The sequence below is a fragment of the Sapajus apella genome, unplaced genomic scaffold (genome assembly GCF_009761245.1).
Source record: "Sapajus apella isolate SASKATOON/1434 unplaced genomic scaffold, GSC_monkey_1.0 scaffold14, whole genome shotgun sequence".
Lineage (NCBI taxonomy): Eukaryota > Metazoa > Chordata > Mammalia > Primates > Cebidae > Sapajus > Sapajus apella.
The window spans coordinates 9,319,324-9,335,660 of record NW_022436954.1 but is presented as its reverse complement, the minus strand read 5'-3'; the positions used below and the strand labels follow the sequence as shown (position 1 = coordinate 9,335,660).

Genomic DNA, 16,337 nt, shown 5'->3' with positions numbered 1-16,337 from the left:
CCAGATCAGGAGCTAGGTCAGGGGCTAGATCAGGGGCTAGATCAGGAACTAGGTCAGGAGCTAGATCAGGGGTTAGGTCAGGGGCTAGAACAGGGGCTAGATCAGGGGCTAGGTCAGGGGCTAGACCAGGGGCTAGATCAGGAGCTAGGTCAGGGTCTAGATCAGGGGCTAGGTCAGGGGCTAGATCAGGGGATAGATCAGGGGCTAGATCAGGAACTAGGTCAGGGGCTAGATCAGGGGCTAGATCAGGAACTAGGTCAGGAGCTAGATCAGGGGCTAGATCAGGAACTAGGTCAGGGGCTAGGTCAGGGGCAGAGTGGGGACTCATTGCATTAGGTCCCCTGAGCTGCAGGCCCAGCCAGAGGGTGTCCACATCCCTCCCCACCCACCTCGATGGATGACTCCCCCAGGAGGAAGAACGGTGCCACTGTGACGTCTGGGTCTTTGTGGAAGATGTTGGGCTTGGCGTGGTGCTGGAAATGACGGAAGTTCCACCAGTGGGCGGAGAAGCCCTGTGGGGTAGGAGAGGGCTCTTAGGGGCAGGCTGTGCCTCCCACTCTGTGCCCACACACTTGGGTAGACCCAGCGCCTCTCCCCCAGCTCAGCACCCGGCTGCCCACCCACCCCCGCCCTCACCTTTAGCTGCCCCATCACGAACTTCTGGGCCACGTGGTTCCACCGGGATTTCTTGAAGACAGAGACATGACCCAGGTCATGCTGCAGACACCAGGACTGAGCCTGGGGACACAGGCAGGGTCAGAAGCTGTTGGGAAGGACGGAGCCCCAGCAAACTCTTTCAGCTTGCCGGGTACCCCTGCGTGAATGCTCCATTTCAAGACCCTTGTGGGCCAGCATCCTCTTTTTACAGATGAGAACTGAGTCCCAGGGAGGTGGAGGGGCTTGTGTCATGAAGCTGCAGGGCAGCAGCCTATGGCTCCATGGCCCTGTGCTTGATTGAGACTTTTTTTTTTTAAGATACAGGGTCTCACTATGTTGCCCAGGCTGGAGTGCAGTGGCTATTCACAGGCGCAATCCCACTACTGATCAGCACAGGAGTTTTGACCTGCTCTGTTTCCTACCTGGGCCGGTTCACCCCTCCTTCCATTCCTCGACCCCCACACCCACACACAGTGACTGGCACACTCGTTCTCCTGGTGGTCCCCCACTCCTGGGAGGTCACCATATTGATGCCAAACTTAGCGGAGACACCCAATTGGCCTAGCTCACTACAGCCCAGAACTCCTGGGCTCACAGGATCCTCCAGCCTCAGCCTCCCAAGTATCTGGGACTACATGCACGCGCCACTGTGCTCGGCAGGATTTGTTAAATAAGGGACTTCTTGGATCATCTGGAATGCAGCTTGACCCACACACACACCTGATAGGACTTCAGGCTGTTCACTCATTCATCCATTTATTCGCCCAATCATCCGTTCAAGGCCCATTCATTCATTTAGCAAATATGTTCCCAATGCCCAGGTGTACTGGGGCCTATGTCAGTTGGGCAGTTAGGGCAGCTGCAACACAGAGCTGGGGTCACCTGGGAGATGGCCAGGATGAAGGCGGCCAGGGTGCTGGGCACCCAACCAGGACCCAGGAGGTAGATGAGGAGCCAGGCCAGCACCTCCATGGCCAGGATGTGGCCCAGCAGGAAAGCAAAGAAGGTAGGACTGGCATCAAACAGCTTCATGTCCTCGGCTGCCTGGTGCAGGGCTCGGAAGTCCTCGACCAGCTGCGTCTGCCATAGCAGAGGAGCCGGTCAGCCAGGGAAGCAATTCCTCCCCACCCCCATTCTCCTGGAGCCCCAGCCACTCCTCCCAGCACCAGGCCCAAGGGGTGTGTGCAAAGGGGAATGAAGTGACAAGAACATCCAGCCCAGGATGTGAGCTGGGGCACTGGCTGGTGATGAGACCTCCTCTCCCTCCCAAAAGGTATGGGGTGGGTAAGAGGCTGCAGTCAGGAGAGAAATCAGCTCATCAAAACCCTCCTGGTAGGTGAGGATGCTGAACCACAACCGGGAAGGAGCTTGCCTCGGGATCCGAATGAGTGCCTGGCTGAACCAGATCTGGAGCCCTGGGCTTCTCAGGGCATCCCTACAGCCTCACTTTCAACTTCCTGCCGCCTGGGAGGAATGCCGAAGGAGCTGCTCCAGGCCATGTCTCGATGTCTCCCTCCCAGCCCTCCAGCCATCCCACTTCCTCAGGGGCCGAGCCTCCCCCAGGGCCCTGCTCACATTCAGGGGTCCATCCTGGCTGGGTTCCTCTGGGGCCAGTTCTCCAATCAGCAGGGGCTGCAGGAACTTGCGCACAAAATCGAGATCTTGATGGAAGACACGGAAGGCATCCTGAAGGAGAGCAGACAGTCAGGCGGACGGACAGACAGACACAGCTGAGAAGCACAGTAGCAGCCAGCAGAGACAGGCGGAAGAACTACGGATGGATGGGCAGAGCAGACCACAGACGGACAGAAAGTCAGTTGGCTGATGAATAGTCAAAGGCATGGGACCAAGTGGGTCTGCCGTGCCCATGAGCCCTCCCTGGTCCTCCCAGGGCCCAAGGTTGTTCTGCTTTTCACCCATCACCTGCTGTGCCCCGTTCACTTCACCCAGCACAAGCGCCCTTCTCTGAACACGGTCAAACATCTACAGCTCTGGATTTACAGAAAGACCTCCCTGGAAGACTGATTTCTTTTTTTTTTTTTTTTTCCCCTGAGATGGAGTCTCACTCTGTTGCCCAGGCTGGAGTGCAGTGGCATGATCTCGGCTCACTGCAACCTCCAACACCCTGGTTCAAGCAATTTTCCTGCCTCAGCCTCCTGAGTTAGCTGGGTCTACAGGCTTGTGCCACCATGCCCAGCTAATTACTGTATTTTTAGAGATGGGGTTTCACCATGTTGGCCAGGATGATCTCGATCTCTTGACCTCATGATCCATCCGCCTCAGCCTCCCAAAGTGCTGGGATTACAGGTGTGAGCCACAGTGCCCAGCCCAATAAAGACACTGCCTGACTTATAAGGGTCCCAAAGTTTTTTGTTTTTGTTTTTGAGACATACTCTTGCTCTGTTGCCCAGGCTAGAGTGCCGTGGTGCGATTTTGGCTCACTGCAACCTCTGCCTTCCAGGTTCAAGCAATTCTCTGCCTCAGCCTCCCGAGTAGCTGGGATTACAGGTACCTGCTACCATGCCTGACTAATTTTTGTACTTTTAGTAGAGACGATGTTTCACCATCTTAGCCAGGCTGGTCTCGAACTCCTGACCTTGTGATCCACCTGCCTCGGCCTCACGAAGTGCTGGGATTACAGGCATGAGCCACCATGCCCTGCCATTTCTTGAACCACAAAAAAAGGTTTTGCTTTTCCAAAAAGCTTTCTGTAAGTCACACATATTTCTACTGGATGTAGAATAAAATCTGGGTCACAAACATTTGATTTACCCTGTAAATTTACCCTGTACAAATATAAGCAGTGGGCGAAGGGTAGGTAGGAAAACTTATAACTGAGGACCACTGGGTCACGGGGTGGGGGTGGATCAGTCAGGGGCCACACACATTGAGTTCTTGGGGGTTTGTGAGGAAGACACTTGAACAGTTAAACCCATTTGACTTACAAAACAAGAAGCAGGAGAAGAAAATATAAGTTTTTTTTAGACAGTCTTGCTCTGTCGCCCAGGTTGGAGTGCAGTAGCACAATCTCAGCTCACTGCAAACTCTGTTTCCTGGGTTCAAGCAATTATCTTGTCTCAGTGATTATCTACTCACCTGAGTAGCTGGGATTACAGGCACATGCCACCACGCCTGGCTAATTTTTGTGTTTTCAGTAGAGACAGGGTTTTGTCGTGTTAACCAGGTTGGTCTCCAACTCTTGACCTCAGGTGATCCGCCTACCCTGGCCTCCCAAAGTGCTAGGATTACAGGTGTGAGCCACCATGCCTGGCCTATTTTTTTTTTTTTTTTAAAGTAAATAAAGTGGGCCAGGCACTGTGGCTCACGTGTGTAATCCCAGCATTTTGTGGAGGCCGAGGCACAAGGATTGCTTGAGGCCAGGAGTTCAAGACCAGCCTGGGCCACATAGTGAGACCTTGTCTCTATTTTTTTTTTTTTTTTTTTAAGACAGAGTTTCACTCTCATTGCCCAGGCTAGAGTGCAAAGGCACGATCTCAGCTCATTGCAACCTCCACCTTCCGGGTTCAAGTGATTCTCCTGCCTTAGCCTCCTGAGTAGCTGGGAACACAGGCATGTGCCACCACGCCCAGCTGATTTTGTATTTTAAGTAGAGATGGGATTTTTCCATGTTGGTCAGGCTGGTCTCAAACTCCCTGCCTCAGGTAATCCACCTGCCTCAGCCTCCCAAAGTGCTGGGATTACAGGCATGAGCCACCCCACCCAGCTGCCCTTGTATTTATTTTTACAAAAAAAGGAAAAAAAGTAAGTAAAATGAATAATCTAATATTCTTGCAATTCTCTGTAATAGCTGGAGTTGGGGTGCAGTACAATGCAGAAGGAAGAAGGAGGAAAGAAAGAAGGTTAGAGTTGATAATCAACACGTTGCAAGAAAAAAAAAGAAAGAGGGTGAGAGGAAAAGACAGACTGGGAGAAAGATAAACCCAGGGAGAGAAACCAGTCCGAAAGTGGCCCCAGAAGTAAAGTAAACGTGAACTTCACACCGAGGCTCACTTAGCCTTCTGGATCTGCCCAAGGTCTTGGTATTGCAATCGGCTCCTTAACTGCTCACAGCTCATTGGCTGATTTTTTTCCTTGTACTTTCAGAGGGTCTCTCAGAATGGGCTAGCCTGAACCGTAGCAGCAGGAGCTGGGTGGTGGTGTCCCCATGGGTCTGGAGAAGGTGACTGAGAGGCCTCCCGGTTGCTAAAGGAAATACCTTTGGAGAAAGCTGACAGAGGACAGGGGCCTCCTATTGTCCTCTTGCTAATGAGCCTACCAGCTGGTGTACCTTAAAACAGAAGTGACAGCAGTCCCTGAAGTCACTGCCAGGACATTCTCCTATAACCCTGGGGCAAAAAGCACTTCAGGCCCCTCCAGCACCCACCTACATGGTAAGAGGTAACACCTACATGGTCAACTAGGGGTTCCCTTGCCTGCTCTTACAGGCCCAGAGCGGCCTGCGGACTGGGGAGCTCGTAGGGTGTGCCCCTTCTAGAATAACCCGGGCTGGCTTGGCTCCATCATGACAGAGGAGGGGACTGTGTCAGTGCAGACCTCACCTCTCTGAGATGAACCTTGAAGGAGGGGCAGCAAAATTGGGAGAGAAAGGGGCAGAGGGAAGGCTGGGGATCCCGAGGAAGCTGTCTGGGCCCCCGGCTGCCTGAGAGTTAGGGCTGGTGTCGACAGGGGAGCCAGGAGGGAAGACTGGTGGGGCTCTACTGAGTCACCACTGGGTGACTTTCTTTTTTTAGAGATGGAGTCTTGCTATGTTACCCAAGGTCAGTCTCAAACTCCTGGGCAAACCAAGGCAACAAGACTTCAGGGTCTTTCTGGGTCTGGAATGCTGATCATTAACTCTTAAAAAAAATACCTGTTTTTTTTGAGACAGGGTCTTGCTATGTCGCCCAGGCTGGAGTGCAGTGGCGTAATCACTGCTCACTGCAGCCTCAACCTCCCAGGCTCAGGTGATCCTCCCATCTTGGCCTCGCCTGGAGTTGTTAGTACAGGTGTGTGCCACCATGCCCAGCTATTTTTTTTTTTTTTTTTTTGTATTTTTTGGTAGAGATGGGGTTTGTTTACCATGTTACCCAGCTGGACTTAAACTCCTGGTCTTAAACTTGAGCAATCCACCCCCCTCAGCCTCCCAAAGTACTGGAATGACAGGAATGAGCCACCACACCCAACCCAAAAAAGACACTTAAATTTTTTTTTGAGACAGGGCCTCCCTCTGTCACCAAGCTGGAGGGCAGTGGCGTAATCATGGCTCACTGCAGCCTTGAAATTCTCGTCGTAAGTGATCCTCCCATCTCAACCTCCATGGCAGCTGGGACTACAGGCACAAGCCACCATGTCTCATTAACTTTTGAACTTTTTTGTAGAGTCAGGATCTCACTATGTTGCTTAGGCAGGTCTTAAACGCCTGACCTCAAGCGATCCTCCCACCTCAGCCTTCCAAAGTGTTGGGATTACAGGCATGAGCCACACCTGGTCTCCAATTCTTAAATTTATTATTTTTTTGAGAAAGAGTCTCGCTCTGTCGCCTAGACTGGGGGCAGTGGCACAATCTCGTCTCACTGAAACCTCCGCCCTCCAGGTTCAGGAGATTCTTGTGCCTTAGCCTACTGAGTAGTTGGGATTACAGGCGCGAGCCACCACACTGGGCTAATTTTTGCATATTTTGTAGAGTCGGAGTTTCACCACGTTGCCCAGGCTGGCCTCAAACTCCTGAGCTCAAGCCATCCTCCCACCTCAGCCTCCCAAAGTGCTGGGATTACAGGCGTGAGCCACCACGCCCAGCCAATTTTTAAAAAATTGTAGCAAAATATACATGAAATTTACCATGTTAGGCGCTTTTAGATGTGCAGCTCAGTGGTATTAAGTGCATTCACAGTGTTGTCCAACCATCACTACCATCCAGCTCCAGAACCTTTCCATCTTCCCCAACTGAAACTCTGTCCCCATTAAATACAAATTCTCCATTCCCTCCTTCCCCTGTCCTCAGCAACCACCAGGCTACCACGCTACCTCTGTCCGCACAGGCCTCCTCCTCCAGGAACCTCATCTGGGAGAAGTTACATTTTGTCCCTTTGCTTCTGGCTTGTTGTCACTCAGCCCAGTGTCCTTAAGATTCATCCAGGTTGCAGCACCAGGTGGCAGCACGTCAGGATGTCCTTTTTTTTTCAGACAGAGTCTCACTCTGTCGCCCAGGCTGGATTGCAGCGGCTCGATCTTGGCTCACTACAACCTCTACCCCCCAGGTTCAGGCAATTTTCCTGGCTCAGCCTCCCAAGGAGCTGGGATTACAGGTGCCTGCCACCTCACCTGGCTAATTTTTGTATTTTTAGTAAAGATGGGGTTTCAGCATCCTGGCCAGGGTGGTCTTGAACTCTTGACTTTGTGATCCATCTGCCTAAGCCTCCCAAAGTGCTGGGATTACAGGCATGAGCCACTGCGCCGGCTGATGCCCTCCCTTTATAAGGCTGAGCCAGTGTGATGCCAGTTCCCTCTCTCTCCTTTGAAACTCCCCAGACACACACACACACACACACACACACATGCAGACACACCTCAGGAGCCCACTTCAGTAGGCATCACTCAGACGCTCAGAAACATGCCCACGATCACAGCCCACATGAACACTCAGCCAAACACAGCCTTGCACACACAGTACGCAAAGACCCACCAGGCACGCACAGAAGCACCCGGCACAACACGCAAGCTGTGGCCGCAGCCCCAGAATCTCCTCCCTCCCAACCCTTCCCTCTTTCGTCCCGTGTCGGTTCTGGGGCCACCTCCTTGAGCTGAAGATCTTGGGTGCAGATTGGTCTCCTCGACGCCGTTCCCGTTGGTCCTGATTCACCTGGGCCAGGCCTGTTGAGGCACTGACAGGGGAGGACAGAGCCAAACCCACCCAAAGGTCTTCAAGTCAGGTCTACCCTTTGCGAGGATAAGGGAAAGTGTGAGCCCCTCAGGGCTGTGTCAGAGAACCCCAGAACCATGGACAGGGCTCCAGCCAGGGAAGGGACAGGTGGGGCTGTGACAGTTCCCTGGGAGGCAGGCTGGGCTCTCGGGGCTGGGTGGGCACTCCGGGAGCTGTGCTTCTCATGCTGCCAGGGAGCACCAGCAGGGCGGGGTGCTCAGGTCAAAACCTGATAGACCAGCGAACAGCCTTTTCTGGAACCCTGGCTGAGGTCATGTGACCCGGTCCTCTCTGGGCCTCTCCTTAAGGACCTGGTGGCCAGGCAGAAGCTAAGACTCAGAGAGGTTAAGCTATTTCTTCAAGGTCACACAGTTCGGTTTGACTGAGGTTAGATCAGAGCCCAGGTCTGCTCTCACTCATAAGTGGGAGTTGAACGATGAGAACACATGGACACAGGGAGGGGAACATCACATACCCTGTCAGGGGGTGAGGGGTAAGGGGAGGGAGAGCATTAGGACAAATACCTAATGCCTGCGGGGCTTAAAACCTAGATGACGGGTTGATGGGTACAACAAACCACCATGGCACATATATACCCGTGTAACAAACCTGCACGTCCTGTACATGTACCCCGGAACTTAACGTAAAAACAAAAATAAAAAATGGTGCTTGTGGCCACTCCTGGATCAGAGGGGAGGCAGCTGGTCTCCCAGGTGGGGTGCAAGGGTCCTTGCCACGAGGCCAGTCACTATCTCAAGAAACCAAGGGTCCAGCTGCTGGAAGCCTGGGCTGCGGGAGCAGGAGAGTGGTTCTTGGACCTCATCAGTGGAGTCTCAGGGAACCTCGGGAGGCCCCACTCGCACTCACCCTAAGCGCACCCACAAACGTCCACCCAGAGGTATGTGCACCAAGCCCTGTGACCCTCCCCCACCCACACCCAAGCGAGTGGAAAGCAGCGCTCGAGGTCTCTCATTGGGTACCTGAACAGAGCTGGGTGAAAGCAGTGGAATCAAAACGGCACCCCCAAGCACAAGCTCCTGGAGGCAGCGACAGGCCCTGTGCACAGCGGCATCCTGAGAGGTGGGCAGAGAGCAGCTACTCAACAGCAGGTATGAACAAGTGGCGAGAGCCGACCCTCCACAGCCCGCAAGGCAGGGGCACGAACCATTTTGCTGGTGAGGAAATGAAGGCTCAGCGGGAAGGGATACCTGCCAGGTCACAGTTTTGTTTTGTCTTTTCTTCTTTTTTTTTTTTGAGACGGAGTCTCACTTTGTTGCCCAGGCTACAGTGCAGAGGCATGATCTCGGCTCACTACAACCTCCGCCTCCCAGGTTCAAGTGATTCTCCTGCCTCAGCCTCCCCAGTAGCTGGAATTACACCCAGCTAATTTTATATTTTTAGTAGAGATGGGGTTTCACCATGTTTGCCAGGCTGGTCTAGAATTCCTGACCTCATGATTTGCCTGCCTCAGCCTCTCAAAGTGCTGGGTTTACAGGGGTGAGCCATGGTGCCTGACCAGGTCACAGTTAATAGTGGCAGAGCTGGGATTCAAACCCAGGTCTGTCTTCCATGCTGTTCATGCTCCCTCAGGATACAGAGACAGCTCAGCCTGGCCTTGGTCCCTGGAAGCCTAGAGTGGCTCAGTTAGCCATAAAAGCCCATGCTCTGCCCCAGCCCCACCGTGAAGTCCGCACAGCAACTGGTCAGGGGAGGTGGCCCAGAGCCAGCCTGCCCAGGATGGAACCTGAGCGGCTACCCAGGAGCCAGGGAGACCCAGATGAGAACGCACCTCTCTCTCATCAGTATTTTCTCATCAGTAAACTGGGAACCACAAATGCGCATCTCACAAGGCTGCTGGGAGGATGGAGTCAGTGGTGGTAAAGCACTTAGAAGGGGCCTGGTAGCTGGCAAGAGCTCCACAGCCCAGCTCTTTTCTGAGCCTGGCAGCCCTGATGCTCCTTCTCCTGAGAGTCCACTTAGAGGTAAGTGCCCATGGGAGGAGCCTGCAGGTGTAGGGGAGGAGAGTGGAGATGCTGCTTTTCCGCCTGCCTGTTAAGTCCTGGCCAAGCCTGAGGCTGAGAGGAGGAGCGGGCAGCCTTCTAGAAGAATCAAGAATGTTCTAGATCAGTCAGGAAGGAGGAGGAGGGTGGCAGGGGAGTGTGGCAGGGCTGCTGAGGGCTCAGGTGGCCAGGGTCTGTCCTCGCTGCCTCCTCAGGCCTTTGCAGGAGGTTGGGGTGACAGGGCTATACCTCAAAGGGCACCCCCATGACGTTCCTGCTTCTCTCCTCTCCCAGGTAGGCGGGTAGAGCAGGAGCATGTCCAGCACACCATGCTCCATCCCATCCTCTCCCTGGCACCCCTCAGAGGAGGCCACTGGGGAAGCACTATCAGTATCCATTTTACAGATGAGGAAACTGAGGCCCAAAGAGATCCAAAAGACACACAACTCTAAACATGGCACATCCAAATTTGGCCTGTGTAGTGGAGCCCAAGTCGAAGGCAGGCACCCCCAAGAAGCCACCCCTGTCCCCCTCAATGTCCTGGTGAAGGGTGGGCATACATGTGAGGGCTCCTGCAGCCAGCATCTTGGCCTCACAGGTGTCGCTGAGGCCGCGACAGCCCCAAGGCAGCTACAGCCTCTGGCCCGTGGTCCTCTCTCCACCACTGACCTCTGGCTTCACTACTGGATCCCACTTGTTTCATCAGAAACCCGCAAGAAGAAAGGGGGAGGGATGCCCAGGGGCAGTATCCTGCTGACGCCACCAGACAATCCCGATTCCTCCCACAAGGAAGGGACAGGGCACTACAGCCCCTCTGGGGAAGGGGCCTGGGTGGGCAGTGGCCTTGCAGAAAATGACTGCCGGGGATCAGGGCAGTCACATTTCATGGGAGTGGCCATTAGGGGAACTTTCTCAACAGGCTTCAGTGCAGTGGCGCGATCTCAGCTCACTGCAACTGCGGCCTCTTGGGCTCAAGGGATTCTCCTGTCTCAGCCTCCCGAGTAGCTGGGATTACAGGCGCCCAGCACCACGCCCGGCTAATTTTTTGTGTTTTCAGTAGAGATGAGGTTTCACCATGTTAGCCTAGATGGTCTTGATCTCCTGACCTCGTGATCCACCTGCCTCGGCCTCCCAAAGTACTGGGATTACAAGTGTGAGCCATGGTGCCTGGCCATTTGGGGACTTTCAAGGTAGTCAGTGTGGTAGGAGGGAGCAGAGTGGCTCCAGGGCCACTGCCCCCCTCTGGTGGCCTCAGATCTGCCCTTCCCCAGCTCCCACCCAGACACAACCCTACCCTTGTGGCCCAAGTATAAAGGCCTCACCCTTCAAGCGTCCCAAGAAGGTTCCATTACACCACCCAGTTTTAAACTCAGTCTCCTCATCTGCAAAATGGGCTAACAACAGGACTCACCTCACAAAGTTGTTAGGTGAATTCAGTTACCACATCTAAACCCCTCGGAACAGTGCATAGTCAACAACTGTTGACTGCAATTACTATGATTCAACCTCTAGTGCAGCACTGGCCAGCCCAGACCAGGCTTAGAGAACCACTCAAAAGGAAGGTGCTAAGGCAGAGGGCTCAGAGGGTCTGCTGGAACTTGGATTTTCCCATAGTTGTTAGGGCTTCAGCCCAAAGGGCACCGGGGCTGCTGGGAAACCCTTCATCCACCCTGAGGAGCTGTGGGCAATGCATTCACCATACCAATGAATACAGCTTTGTTGCCCATGGTAACCAGGCACCCAGATGTCCAGCACCATCCTCACAGTGTGCCCAGCACAAAAGCATTCTTATCTTCATCACACTAATGGGGAAACTGAGACCCAGAAGTGAAAGGATGTGTCCAAGGTCACAGAGTGAGGCCAGGCTGGCTCCCTCTCTAAAGACTACAGGAAGCTAAATCTAGTGGCTCACACTGGACCAGTGTGCCTGTGTCCACAGCCTCTCTTGCTGTCTGCCCTGGCCACACTCTGCCTCTTCTGGGTGGCCTCCCCTGGGGAAGGTGGGTCCCCATCCTCCCTTCTCTTACCCTCTACTCTTCTGGGAGGCTCTGCCATCGCTCTCTCCATTAAGGATCCTTTCAAATGTCCATCAGACTGCTCTGTTCTCTGGGGCTCCCCATCCTCTTTAGAATAAAGCCAAAGTCCTTCCGAGAACACAAACATCCAGCATAAACCAGCCCAGCTGCCTCTAGACCTCACTGCCAGACTCTCTCCCCACCGCTCTCTGCTGCAACCACACTGTATTACTGAAACACAGGACACACAGTCCCACCAGCTGATCCCTCTGCTGGGAACTCACTCCCTGCAGAAGTGTTGCTCACAGCCACATCTTCAGATGTGAAAGCCGTGCATGACACAGAGAAGGTGCTCATTGATGGACTGAATGAGTAATCATTGAAGAATGAATGAGTGATGGAAATAAACAGGCTAGACAGCGGCATAGCATGTGCTTGAGAGCACGACTGTGGATTCAAATCTCACACCAATCACTGAATTTCAAGTCAGTTTGCCTTTCTGAGCCTCTATTTTTTCATCTGTCAAGTGGCAATAACAATAAATGGTGCCTGCCTCACATGGGACACCTTGAGAATTAAAAGAGAGTTTCAATAAATCAAGGACTGAATTCAAAACCTGGCACATAGTAGGCGCTTAGCACATGGCGCTTGTATACTATGGCCAGCAGCAGCTGGGCCTCACCCTCCCTGGCTGGCTCTGTTAGTATCAGGCTGCCTATGACTCTTAGACAAACCTGGCCAACAGCCCAGAGCATTCTCCCCAGGCACCCGGCTTTGTGTCCTAGGATGGCTACAGGCTGACTTCATGGCACAGAAACTCTGGGAATTTCCTGGCAGGAAGGCTTCGCTGCCTGGACATGAGAACAGCTGATGGGCAGCCGGGGCTGGTGAGAGGTGGCGGCCGGAAACCAGCTCTGGCAACTGGCTGGCCCAACTCCACCTGAGGCCACCACCTGGGATGAGATGGCTGGGGTCTGGGCTCAACTACACGGGACACGAGGCTGGCCCAACCCCTGGTCTGCCCTGTGGGTTCATCCCATGATGACGGATCGCTCCACCCCAGCAAACTCACAGCCCCTTTGGCCTAAATGGAACATGTGTTTCTTGCAACTCTGGTCCAGGGTGTGGGGCCTTGAGGGAGCTAAGAGACAGCCTAAAGTGGCTCCTTCCTACTACAGATAGGGCCATAATCAGATAAGGTCACCCAGCAAAAGGGTAGCCGTGCAGGGCTGTCCCACTCTACGCTGCAGTGAGCAGGACACACTCATACTTAGGGACCAGCAGCATTTACTGAACACAAACTACTACCTGGCAGGCCTGGGCCTTGGGCTTGAGAAGACACAGGCCTGCCCTCAGCTGGCTCACCATCTGCCCCAGCTCTCCCCACTTTACAGATTAGTAAACTGAGGCACAGAGGAGTGATATGCCTGCTTCAAGATCACTCAGTGCCTCCAATAGCAGAGCTGGAACCCTGCCACAGGGAGCAGAGACATGTTTTTAACACAGATCATATTAGCTACGAATCAATGAGAAAACTGTGTGTTGGAAGTCTCAGCATCCCAAGCTCTAAATGTTCAGTCAGGAATTCCACTTGGGGGAAATCCCAGCATAGGCCTGGCACCAGGCAGGAAGAGTGATGAAATAAAAGCTTTCTGTATCCTGGCTGGACATGGTGGCTCACACCTGTAATCCCAGCACTTTGGAAGGCGAAAGTGGGTGGATCATGAGGTCAGGAGTTCGAGACCAGCCTGGCCAACATGGTGCAACCCCATCTCTACTAAAAATACAAAGCTGGGTGTGGTGGCATGTGTCTATAATCCCAGCTACTCGAGAGGGTGAGGCAGGAGAATTGCTTGAACCTGGGAGGCAGAGGTTGCAGTGAGCCGTGATGGTGCCACTGTACTCCAGCCTGGGTGACAGGGCGAGACTCCATCTTGGGCCGGAGTGTGTGGCGGGTGTGTGTGGGGAGTGGGGGAGGAAAGCTTCCTGTATCCATACAGAAAGATCAGAGCAGGCTGGGTGTGGTGGCTCATGCCTGTAATCCCAGAACCTTGGAATGCTGAGGCAGGAGGAATGCTTGAACCCAGGATTTTGAGACCAGCCCGAGCAACAAAGCAAGACCCTGTTTCTATTTTTAAACAAATAAAAATAATAAATAATAAATAAAATAAGTACATTTTTTTTTAAAAGATCAGGGCAGGCATCTGCAAGACCCCTTGGTGGGGGGCCAGGGCTCAGCCAGGCTAAGGGGGAGGGGCTATGCCCCTTATCTCGCCATGCCCTGGCAGAAAGGAAGGCACACACACCCACACTCACCCAGCCATGCAAACACCTGCACACTGAGATACTGCCCCCGGCTGCTTCAACCCACGGCTGTGCTCTCCCCTCGGGCCAGTGCCTGGCCCTTGAGCAGCCACAGACAAGTGTTTCTCTTTTATTTTTAGAATTTCAGGAGGATTCTTATCCTCACTCCTCAGCTTCCTGGGATGGGAAGGGAAAAGAGGGGCTTTCTTCCTCAAAGAGTCCAGTGAAGATTGTCTAACACATGGGAGATGGCCATCAGCAGAGAGCAGGTGGCCCTGGCAAGAGTGACAGTCCTGGGACAGGACAGAATCTCCTCTGCTGCCCACAGCACGGAATTCTTCAAGACCTGAGGGCAGCACTCGGGATTCATGTCCTCGGGTCTTGAAGGCCTTCCTGGTACCCAGTGTGGCAACTTAGAAATTTGGAGGGTCAAGGACAGGGCATCGTGGCCCCAACTCTTCTTCTCCAAGGCAGGGTGGGGGGACTGAGGAAAAGGGGCTGGTGTGGCTGCTCCACCACTGGACCCCAGCCAGACAGTCCCCAGGGGCCAGACTACATTCCCTCCCTGTCTAGACAGGGTCTGGGAATGGGAAGTTGGGGTCCCCAGGGGCCAGCCTGTTCCTGGGGTGACTGTGCTTCCCGGAGAGGCCCACCTCGCCTGGCTGGCAAAGCCCTCCCACGTGCAGCTGCTAGCCCGGAGAGGTGACTCACTGTCCCTTAGCCCTTTATAGCAGCTCTTGGGAAAGCCACAGACCTCAGGCCGGCCCAGCCACCAGCCTCTAATGGCATAGCCTTACCAGCCTCTGGGGACACTGCCCTGCCCCACCTCTAGCCCTTAGCAAGCACCCAGCATGGGGACCCAGACTGAAACAGGAACCTGGGAGCAACAGGGCAGCCCATCACCTAGGGCAGGCTCTGCAGCATGACACACCCACTTCTGAGGACCCCTCCTCCCCCGCAGACCTGCTCCGTGGACAGCGATGGGTCCTCCACTCAGGGAAGTGGCCTCCGTACCCCGTATTTGACCCTGGCTCGTCCATCCCAACTCTGGGTCCCGGCGTGGAGGTCAAAGGTCAGCGAAGGGAGGGAGGATGCTAAGGCCCCACAGGTGGAGGGGGACATCGCGCCCAAGGCCGAGCTCCAGGCTCCACTCGCCGGTGGGTGGCTTCCCTACGGCTTACTTACCGTAGCGTCCTCAGCGCCGTGGTGGCCGATGAGGCGGCTGCCCCCAGGGTGCCGCTGTTCCCAGCGGCTGATGTCGTAGACGCGGCGCTCGATGACCAGCCACTTGTCGCCAGGCTGGTCGTGCGCGCGGATCTGCTCCCAGCAGAAGATGGGCAGCGGCGCCCCCGGCTGCGCGGGTCCCTGCCGCGGTCCAGGCTCTCCGACTCCGCCCATGCTGCACGCACGAGTCCTGGAGGTCCACCCAGGCTGTGACCGAGATCCGAGCGAGGCCCCGAGGAAGCGAGGCGCGCTCCTGGGTGCCGTCTCCGCCGCCGCCCGCAGCTCCGGCCCCGCCCCGCCGCCGCGGCCGCCGTACGAGCAAGCGTGCGCCTCCCGGCCCGCGGCGCAGGGAGCTCCCCGCCTTATAGCTGCGCGGACACCGCCCGCCTCGCCGGACCCCGCCCCCGGCCCGGCCCTGGCCCTGGGAGCTGGCTGACCCCCCGCGCCCGCTCCAATCCCCGCGCCGGACCTCGGCCTCCATTGGCCGCTGGGGAGGGCGGCGTCGAGGCGGCCCGCCCCGCCCGGGAGGACGGCGGCCGCCACCTAGCCCTGCCCCGGGCACCGTCCCGCCCCCTCTCCCCGGCCTGCGAGCGCCCAGGCTCTCGACTCCGCCCGGGTCGCGGGTCGCGGGTCGCGGGGACACAACGCGCACCTGTTGGGCGTCCTGCGGCGCCCCGCCGCGCCCTCGGGGACCCGAGGCGGAGTTCCGGTCTGCGAGTCACGGGGCCTAGGGGGGTTTCCAGGCATGAGTCCTGAAACGTCAAATCCAGTGCGCCCAGAATGGGGACGCTGTCTCGGGGTGCCTGTGAACAGCCTTCAAATCATGGACCCCAACGTCTGCGCGGCCCCCACCGCCGCTGCAGCTGTCGCGGAGCCCTCTGCCGGGGGCGGGTAGCCTTCCCGCCGCCACCGTCAGCGCTGCAGGGCTGGGATCGCCCAGGTGGCGGGGTGGGGGGGGGGGGCGGGGGGAAGGGAGCCGAAGGACACTGGCGCCTGGAGGCGGATGCCGCCACCCACGTGCTGAGGAGACCTGTGCTTGTTACTGCTTTCCTACCCCTTTTTGGTTTTTGTGTCGCGACAGGGGTCTCACTGTTGCCAGGCTGCAGTGTAGTGGCAGGATCTCAGCTCACTGCACTCCGTCTCGAACTCCTGGACTAAAGCGACCCTCTCGCCTGGGCCTCCCAAATGCTGGGATTACAGGCATCAGCTACTGCACCT

At 55.5% G+C, this 16,337-nt stretch overlaps 1 protein-coding gene across 1 annotated transcript in view; it reads right to left on the bottom strand.

Annotated features, from left to right (window-relative positions):
- The window catches only part of FADS3 (fatty acid desaturase 3), a 20,899-nt gene extending 5,395 nt beyond the window's left edge, over nucleotides 1–15,504 (bottom strand). Inside the window, exons 1-5 of the mRNA XM_032283166.1 lie at nucleotides 15,081–15,504; nucleotides 2,233–2,343; nucleotides 1,540–1,737; nucleotides 637–738; nucleotides 390–512 (exon numbers count right to left, since the gene is read on the bottom strand). Of these exons, the coding sequence (XP_032139057.1) occupies nucleotides 390–512; nucleotides 637–738; nucleotides 1,540–1,737; nucleotides 2,233–2,343; nucleotides 15,081–15,293 (747 nt within the window). The 5' untranslated portion in view covers nucleotides 15,294–15,504. The remainder of the gene's footprint in view (nucleotides 1–389; nucleotides 513–636; nucleotides 739–1,539; nucleotides 1,738–2,232; nucleotides 2,344–15,080) is intronic.
- Nucleotides 15,505–16,337: the final 833 nt, after the last annotated feature.